The sequence below is a fragment of the Salvelinus fontinalis genome, chromosome 33 (assembly GCF_029448725.1).
Source record: "Salvelinus fontinalis isolate EN_2023a chromosome 33, ASM2944872v1, whole genome shotgun sequence".
Taxonomy (NCBI): Eukaryota; Metazoa; Chordata; class Actinopteri; order Salmoniformes; family Salmonidae; genus Salvelinus; species Salvelinus fontinalis.
In genome coordinates, this window is record NC_074697.1 from 42,935,956 (window position 1) to 42,945,619 (window position 9,664).

At 44.1% G+C, this 9,664-nt stretch overlaps 2 protein-coding genes across 4 annotated transcripts; one reads left to right on the plus strand and one right to left on the minus strand.

The window, feature by feature from the left end:
- Window positions 1–632: 632 nt before the first annotated feature.
- LOC129832328 (uncharacterized) lies at window positions 633–4,670 on the plus strand. 3 transcript variants are annotated; one of them, XM_055896315.1, is made up of 5 exons: window positions 633–988; window positions 1,604–2,491; window positions 2,686–2,818; window positions 3,028–3,105; window positions 3,199–4,670. In XM_055896315.1, the coding sequence occupies exons 2-5, from the start codon at window positions 1,605–1,607 to the stop codon at window positions 3,382–3,384; spliced, it is 1,284 nt and encodes a 427-aa protein (XP_055752290.1). In that variant the 5' UTR covers window positions 633–988; window position 1,604; the 3' UTR covers window positions 3,385–4,670. The 3 variants fall into 3 exon arrangements, with proteins under 3 accessions (XP_055752290.1, XP_055752289.1, XP_055752288.1); XM_055896314.1 differs by having other exon boundaries at window positions 633–809; XM_055896313.1 differs by having other exon boundaries at window positions 633–2,491.
- Window positions 4,099–9,378, minus strand: LOC129831611 (membrane frizzled-related protein-like). Its single transcript, XM_055894954.1, has 10 exons — window positions 9,375–9,378; window positions 8,844–9,008; window positions 8,558–8,685; window positions 7,960–8,136; window positions 7,728–7,851; window positions 7,132–7,279; window positions 5,380–5,510; window positions 4,982–5,080; window positions 4,724–4,840; window positions 4,099–4,301 (listed from the first exon to the last, which is right to left on the minus strand). Exons 1-10 carry the CDS (start codon window positions 9,376–9,378, stop codon window positions 4,099–4,101), a joined length of 1,296 nt encoding a protein of 431 aa, XP_055750929.1.
- Window positions 9,379–9,664: the final 286 nt, after the last annotated feature.

The window sequence follows — 9,664 nt, forward strand, 5'->3', positions numbered from 1 at the left end:
GAATGCATAGCTGTATGCGCAATTGTATACACCTGTCAGCAAAGGGTGTGACTGAAATAGCCAAATCCACTAACTTTTGTGTATACACACACATATATAAAAAGAATATAAATTACATGATAGGATTATGGCATACTAATGGCATAAGATTTGCATAGTGGCAAGTCTGTGAAAAGTTGGGAACAAATGAGTTAAGAGTTTTTGTAAAACGTGGTCACATAAATGTAAAAAACTGAGGGAGAGTTTACAGAAATTCTGTTATCAAACTTTGCATCTGCCCAGTTCTTCCAGTAAATGTTATTTTGTAAAATATTCAGTGTAAATTGTTCAAAGTTGTCATTGTGATTAGAGGTGTGTGGTTGTTTAACATATAAAAATCTATGGTTTTTGTTTGGTATACATTTTTTGTGAAAAATATGAGTCTCATAGAAGTTCTGTCACCGTGGAATTGCCCTGCTTCAAATAAGAAATGAGTAAACTCCTAGCTATTTTCTTTTGTAAATAATAACTATACATAAATGTATCATATTTAATTAATGGTTTGACAGGCCTTATATTATTTGTGGTATGGCATCTCTAAATGGTTGATATCGTTTCACCTCGTGAGGGCAAGTGATGACAGAAAGCTTTTTCATGGACATATTTGGTACTGGCGCAGTAGCCAGCTACTATAGATGTTCAAGGGGATGCGTCTACAGCTATGCAATATTTATATTGTTGTTTAGAGAGGTTGTTGGGAGGTGCACCGGGGGTTTCATTAACCTCAGTTTCTTACTGGACCTGGAATAAGATTGGGATCCTTTTGAGATGTGATTAACTTTATTTTTTCGTACTAGTTGCATGCTAAAAAAACTTGATAGCATTTGCTAACCGGCTGGCAAAATGTGTTTGACAGCTAGGGAACATTGCCTAACCAGCTAGCTACAAGGTTAGCTATAGCTAGCTAGCTAGCCACCAATGACGAGAATTGGATTTGTTTGACAACTTGGTAATAGCTAATGTTAACTTCAAACAATTTTGAAAGTATCTGAATTCTAAGAAACGTAACGTTGAATAGTGTTGGTTGTAAAACTATCTAGTCATTTGCCAGATTGAGTATGCATTGGGCTAGCAGCTAACGTTAGCTTGCTTGCTGACAGCAACTTGAATTTGCAGCGTTGTTGCACAATGTTAGCTACAGATTACAGAATGTGCAATCAGGAAAATGACCCATGTTACACTTATTTTATATATATTTTTATATTTTTGTTGCAGTAGTCTAAAATAGCTGTTCTCAAACCTCACCTCGGGGACCACCAGACGTGTCAAAATTGTGTTGTCCTTTGTAACGTTAGCACACCAGATTCATTTAAGTTAATTAAGGGCTTGATTAATTGGCAAGTTTAATCAGGTATACTAGCTTTGGAAATGCATGGAACTTGCGGGAGGTCCCAGAGGAGAGGTTTGAGAATCACTGCTGCAGGGAAGAGTGAGGACAACCTATTTATTTGTACTGCACTCATGTCAAAATAGGCTTACTTTTTTTTATTGACATAAGTTAACCATTGAGCCTTGTTTAGTGGAGCAAAGGAAATTATTATTTTGTCTCATCTCTATTTTCAAGAATGTTCAGGAGTCCACAAATTCTGGCCTTGACATGCCCTGTCAGAACGCTGCTGCTGTCTGTCAGAGACCCCTGCGTGCCTGCCCTACCTGAACTCGCCTGTCATAGGTGGAATGGACCCAAAGCAGGGATAAGTCTCTGTCAGGGGGATGGAGGGAATGGTGGAGGGAAGGAGGCAGTGCCCCTCTCTTCAGCCATCTCTTCACACCTTGTTAGCAGAAGCACCTCTGGTTGTGAAAGCTGTCTCCTAAACACCGCACCTCAACACCCCTTACAAAAAGCCACCCCTCCCAACCGACCTCAATTGTCTCAGGACTCTAGCTTTGTCTCTTTGAAACATACACCACGGCTGCCGGTGATAGTAGCATGTGACCCTTGGAAAACCACTTCATTGGAACATTTGGACAATTCCAAAGCCATCGAATGTTCTAGCGACCGTAAGTGCCTTCTACAAAGGAGGCAAACTGGCAATGGTAGCCAATGTTTGTCTGCTGAGGTGAAGGTCAACATCACATTCAGTGTTAAAAGTGGCAAGATTCACAAGGACATTTTTCACAGACTGCTTGTGTCCACACCCAAACAGTGGACTGTGGATCCCCAGCGACTCCTTTCACTCCAGAGCCACGGCCTGCACCAGTCTGCTGCCTCCGGCCCTGAGGGTGCCCTGAGGGAGTGCCTTTCGCTGGTGAACGAGGCGCGCTGCCGGCAGAGCCTGGAGCCTAATGTGGCTCTCTATGAGAAATATGTCCGGGGGGAAAGGGGACCCAGTGAGGCCCAGGGGAAGTGGGCGTCTGTGCTGGTCTCTCTTTGCTCTGTGGAGGGAGAGCCCGCCTTCCTGTTCACCCTTAGATCCACAGCACTGAAGGGCAGACACAAGGGCGACGTCAGGTAACCACAGACTCCTGCACCATTCCCACTGCTTTTGGGCTATTTAATGTTTGACATATGATGTCATGACATAACTTAACAACTCTGAAAATGACAACTTTGTTAGTGTGTTTTGAGAAAAACATTGTCATATAAATGAATGTATGAGTTGTATAGAAGGCTGGAAATTGACAAAGTGCTGTGTGAATGTCCAGTTTTGCAGGAGGCAAGCGTGACCCCTCGGACAAGGACGTTGTGGACACCGCCCTGAGAGAAGCTTGTGAGGAACTGGGCATCACTGTGGCAACAAACCAAGTGTGGGGTGTGCTGAAACCAATCCAGGATATGGTGAGGACCTTAACCCTACCCATAATCCTTCATGATCCCCATTCATCTCTATGTGACGCCCTGACAGACAGCTAGTAGCTCCCCTCTGCGCTAGATTAGTTGAGATGGGGTAGTATTCTTTCAGTGAAACATTTCTTAATATGAGTATGTCTTCATTATGTAAATTGTTGATCTGCCGCTTTTCCTAATCATTACACATTTTCTCTCAGTCGGGAATGATGATAGCCCCTGTACTGGCCAACCTCGGCCCCCTGGAGGCGCTGTCGTTCAAGCCAAATCCTGCCGAGGTACAGTTACAATAACTTTGTTTGCCTTTGGGCTGAACTAACACGAATACCAACTAACATGGAGTTAAAATGACATTCCTCATTCTCTCTCAGGTAGAAGAGATTTTCACCCTGTCGCTCTCCCACGTATGCAGTCCCCAGAATCAGGGATACACCCACTTCCGTACCGGTGAGCGCTACGGATACACCCTGCCCGTGTTCCGCAACGGGAAGCACCGCGTGTGGGGCCTCACTGCCGTGGCCCTCGAACACACGCTCAAACTCATCGCGCCGCCATGACAACCAATCATTGCAGCCATCACTACTGTTTCTTTGTAAAGTATAGTGTATGTGTGATTACAGAATAATTTGATTATTTGTTTCATATGTGAAATTGATCATTGGGGCTTATGTATCAATTGAGGACTTCTTATAATCAGTGTATCCCATATACTGTAAGCATACATGTCAGAAGTGATATATTGAATAAATGAGATATCAGGTAGGGTCATGTAAGGAACAATCAACTTCCATGTCAAAGCCACTTTGGATTGTACTGTCACTATATTTTGTCATGCTGACATAAAAATCTGAGGTTCTCCCTGGAAAGGTAAAATCTTTACAGTTCATTCATTCACTAACCGTATGAAGGTAAGGCACCATGTTTTGCAAAACATCAAGCTACAGTATGTCAAAATCAGCATTGTTTTAATTAATATGTACATTCATTTTCTATTCCCACGTTAACTCCAACCGGTTCTGTTCCATACATCTGTGTTCTGCTGTACAAGGTTAGAACCATATAGAGTCTGCAGAAATGCAACATTGTGATTATTTTTGTATGTAAAGGTCCTTTGATGATGATCAGTGTCCAAGCGAGACTGCAAGACTCCCAAGATTCCTTGAAAAGATTGGAGCTTTGATGGTATTCTTAAGAGTTCTTATAGTCCTGTGATGGATTCATCTCATAACTATGGTTGTACTGTAGCAAATGAATTGGGCAGGTGCTATACTTCAAGGGATGGAGCACTCCATAGGGTCTTGGGAGTCAGGCAGCAGGTGGCAGTTGAAGGGCCAGCTGAAGGTGAAGACGTCCCGGGCCTGACTACACTGCTGCGCTGCCCAGGAGCACACTGACCGGCAGGGCTGCAGTGGGGCATGAACATCCCACACACCAGCCTGCGCAGGGGCTGGAAACACGCCAGCTCCATCAGCACCTGGTAATAACCACAAACCACAGAGGAGAGAGTTATAGAGCGGCTGTACAGTATCTACCTCCATCAGAATCAAACACCTAAAGGTCTGCACATCCCTTTTATGGTCTTTTTCAGTGTGTAGTTGGTTTATCGTGGATGAAACAGCATATTGCTATGCACCAGTGGAGGCTGTTGACGGGAGGGGGGCTCATAAGAATGTCTGGAATGGAATGGTATGAAACACATGAACACCATGTGTTTGATTCCATTCTGGCCATTATTATGAGTCGTCCTCCCCTCAGCAGCTTCCACTGCTATGCACCTACAGTATATTATGTTACAAACAATGTTCAAGTTAACTAAAAATACATTAAAGAAAAATGTATATTGTTCTGTGTGGTTGTGTGTTGACAGGCCAGGTGTGCGTTCTCACCATGTCTGACAGAGCAGCGTGGCTGCCTCTCTCTGTTCAGCGATGAACAGCCAAATGTTGGGGAAGGATGTGAGGTTGTAGCTCAGGCCCTGACACATCTCCACCTCGATGGGCTCACAGGACAAGCCTGGGGGAGAGGTATGATACAAATACAGAAAAGGTTACTAATCTGTCATAATGGAGTCATTCTACTTCAAAGCTTAGCAGTTGTGTTATTGCTGTAGGAATCAAACAAATATGATGTGTGTGTTGTGTATTGTTGGCTCACTGAAAGTGGGATAGGTCGAGTTGTCACAGTCGTGCTCATCTGTCCCGTCTGCACAGTCAGTCCAGCCACAGGTGGTAAACTGAGTAGGATTGCATGTTCCTGTCACAAACAAGGAAACAGGTGATCCATTCCTCATATTTCCAGTGTAATTCCTTTAACTAAACCACTTTTAGATGTTTTAATAAATTGGCTTATTTTCTACGTTTACAAGAGCATAACAGACTAGATACAGGGAGACTGATTTGGGTGATGTTCAGTAAGGAGGAAACGTTTTGAAACAGTGAAACGAGGATGGTCCTACCTGAAATTGTCCAAGTTTTGTTTATTGCTGCTAAACTTTTTGCTAAGGTCTGTCCTACTGAACAATACCGATGTGTGTGTGTGGGGGGGGGACTCACTCTCGGAGAGGGAGATGGCCTGGTAGGACGCGTTGAAGCCACTGTCTGCCACACCCTCGTCAGCCACAAATACCACAGTTATCTGAGGCCCAGAGGAGGTCAGCTCAGGAGGCAGGCTGGTTCCACAGTACCTGCGACAGGATAGAGAAGGAACACTAGAGCTGGCTGGGGTACAGTAACAGTAGTACTGTGTTACAGGCTGTTGTACAATTAGCCTGGCCCCAGATCTGTTTGTGACCATGTTCTGTTTTGCAACCATAGGAGTCCCCACCACAGGCTAGGTTACTACAGTACACTGTCTTATCAAGGAAGAGTGCTGTTACTGTTGTGAATGTTTTATGGTACACATACAGTACCAGTCAAAAGAGAGCCACACCTACACATTCAAGGGTTTTTCTTTATTTGTACTATTTTCTGCATTATAGAATAATAATGAAGACATCAAAACTATGAAATAACACAAATGACATGTAGTAGCCAACAAAGTGTTAAACAAATCAAAAGATATTGTCCTGTTGAAAAACAAACGATAGTCCCACTAAGCGCATCGCTGTAGAATGCTGTGGTAACCATGCAGGTTAAGTGTGCCTTGAATTCTAAATAAATCACTGACAGTGTCAACAGGAAAGCACCATCACACCTCCTCCTCCATGCTTCACGGTGGGAACCACACATGCAGAGATCATCCGTACACCTACTCTGCATCTCACAAATACACGGTTGTTGGAACCATAAATCTCAAATTTGGACTCAGACCAAAGGACAGATTTCCACCGGTCTAATGTCCATTGCTCGTCCATTGCTCTCTTCTTATTTTTGGTGTCCTTTAGGAATGGTTTCTTTGCAGCAATTCGACCATGAAGGCCTGACTCAGTCTCCTCTGAAAAGTTGATGTTGAGATGTGTCTGTTACTTGAACTCGGTGAAGAATTTATTTGGGCTGTAATTTCTGAGGCTGGTAACTCGAATGAACTTATCCTCTGCAGCAGAGGTAACTCTGCGTCTTCCTTTCCTGTGGCGGCCCTCATGAGAGCAAGTTTCATCATAAGGCTTGATGGTTTTTGCGACTTCACTTGAAGACACTTTCAAAGTTCTTGAAATTTTCTGGATTGACTGACCTTCATGTCTTAAACTAATGATGGACTGTCGTTTCTCTTTGCTTATTTGAGCTGTTCTTGCCATAATATGGACTTGGTCTTTTACCAAATAGGGCTATCTTCTGTATACCACCCCTACCTTGTCACAACACAACTAATTGGCCCAAACGCATTGAGAAGGAAATACATTCCACAAATTAACTTTTAACAAGGCACACCTGTTAGTTGAAATGCATTCTACTTCATCAGACTACCTCATGAAGCTGGTTGAGAGAATGCCAAGAGTGTGCAAAGCTGTCATCAAGGCAAAGAGTGGCTACTTTGAAGAATCTCAAATATAAAATATATTTTGATTTGTTTAATACTTTTTTGGTTAATACATGATCCTGCATGTTATTTCATAGTTTTGATGACTTAGAAAATAGTAAAAAATAGTACAAATAAAGAAAACCCCTTGAATGACTAGGTGTGTCCAAACTTTGGACTGGTTCTGTATTAATGTCATATACTGTCATACAACACCTATGCTTGATTTTAGAACATTTAATTTGACTGGATGTACTTGCTTTGAGCATTCCTTTTTCAACCCTTCTGAACTAAATTCGTTGGTAGTGTATGAAATAAAAACATTGGGAAGCTATTATAATAGGTCTTACCGTCCGAGTACTCTGCCGGCCCCGGTATCAGCACTGTCATGCACCTCTACATAGTCAAACTCACACACGTCCTGAGTCTCCAGACTGAAGTTACGGAACTCAGCCTGATCACATGACCCTCCTCGACAGAGATCTGCCATGTGTACAACTGACGGAGAGATAAGAGTAGATTAAACATCATTTACCATGGTAGGATTTCATGAAGTCTATTCTGGGTATATGGCTGGGTATGTCAATTAGATACGATGCATGTTGGTGATGTTGGTGATGGTTTACTAGATCAGGTGTAGGTAGGTACCTGTTGTTGAGGGTAAGGCTTTGGGTGGTTTGGACTTGCCAGGTAGCCGTAGAGTCCAGTCTTTTGGCCCCCGCACTCTGTTCAACAACATAGCAAAAAACGGTGATGTTTAGTTTCGCATAGATAAGCAAATGATTGCCCTTTTACTAGAATTGATTACCCAGGCTTCCTCACGACTTTGTGATGAGCGAGACTTAGGAGACTACCATTTTGCATTATTTTGCTTGGAGCTGCTGTATGTATGCAGATAAGTCACTATGATGCTGAGTGTGTACTGTGCTGTACACCCTGTTCTTACCTTTGTGCTTGTGGCTGCAGTTGGCCTCATCAGAGTGGTCATGACAGTTGGGCTGGCCGTCACACACTGACACAGGCAGGATGCAGCGCCCGCGGTCCCACAAACTCCTCCCTGGAGCAGCTCTCTGAGAACAGACACACACATTTCTGATGGTATATGTTAATGTACTGTGAAAATACATGTTTCCTGAAGCAAAGATCAGTTTAGTGTGTAGGTTGATTCTACCTCTGACCCAGTACTCACTCTGTTCAAGTGTGATGGCGTGGTACTGGGCAATGAAGCCACTGCCTCCGATACTCCCGTCAGAGCGGAAGGTCACCCACACAGTGCTGCTGTTGGTGTTCACAGTAGGGGGTGACACAGTGCTGCTGTTGGTGTTCACAGTAGGGGTGCCACGTTGCCACAGAACCTAGGGTGGAGATAACGTTAACTTTTAAAATGTCAGCCCCAAAAGGCAATCATATTTCATCTTTATTCTTCACTTAAAAACCCATAACAGCAGAACCGCAAAGAATTCAGGGCCAGAAAGTAGGCAGAGTTGCCATCTATACAGAACTTGTATGCCACCTAGTTGCCACAGTGTGTCATGAAGAGTATGATTTTTCAAGAGGCTGTCATGCATTAGGTTCAGAAGTGTGTAAAACATGCCCGTAGTCACTTATGTTAATCTGATCCTGGATCTGTGATTAGAGGCATCTTCCACCTCGAACAAGTTTAGATACAGTACATTTGACCCACCTGGTGACAACAGAAGGTTGCTCCGTCTCGTCCTGAACCTCCAGTCAGTCAAAGAGGCAGAGGGATGGTCCTTCTATGGTCAGAGAGGACACATGGATCTGGACCAGGGATGGAGGGCGCGCCCGGATCACCCAGACACACAGCGAGTCCGGGGGATACGATCCAGGGTGGTTGGGGGAGCTAAAGCTGCCCTCTGAGTCTGTCAATACGCCCCCACATCCTGAGACAGACAGTGAGAAAAGTACAGGGTAGTGTATTACTGTATTATTATTGTATTGTATGTATCTGTTGGTAAGTACACATCTGTAAGGTACAATCATTGGAATATAACTACTTATTCTATTTCTATGGATACAACTGTAGTAGAAAAATACTCACTAGTTTCAGGGGTAGGGTATCTGGCTGGCTGTGGGGCCACTGTACTGTCCCTCTGACTGGGGTTGGTGGGGGTTGTGGGTAGACCACGAGGCAGTCCATCTCCAGTCAACAAGTCCAGGGGATTGGTCGACACCACTTCCCCATCCACACTCTGTCCCTTTAGCTCTGTGGGGTGAAGAACCCAGTGAGAGATAGAATAAGAGGACATTAGTGAATGACACAAGCTTGTGATGTGCACAAGTACTGCACTGCTATTCCATGCTCAAGGGACCATATAGTGTATGAATTGGCAATGCTAGTGTAAATAAGGACATTGTGTCCATAATTATGTAGGTGTCTATGAGATTGAGATTTTTTTCATTAGGGTTCTTCCAGCTTTTTTGAGAGATGAGTGAAATGTATGTACACCATGCTCAGTGAACACTTCCTGTTGAGGATCAGAGGTCCCACTGTTCCACCCATAGAATTACATGGATTTTTAGTATCTGTGTGGTCCCACTCCCCCCACTATCCAACCCCCCCGTCACTCACTCATATGCGAAGATGAGCACCAGTGCCAGGCCAAGGGCTGCTACCAGGAGCACAGCTGCAACAGAGACCACCACGGCCCCCCAGCTACACCACGGACCCCGCAGACGCATCACACACACACTGAACACACCTCGGACTGGGACACATACACACGTACACATGCACACACACACACTCAAACCAACACGTGCACACACACACACACATACACACACACTCAAACCAACACGTGCACACACACACACACACACACACACACACAGGGAGGAAGATGGGAGGAAAGACATGGG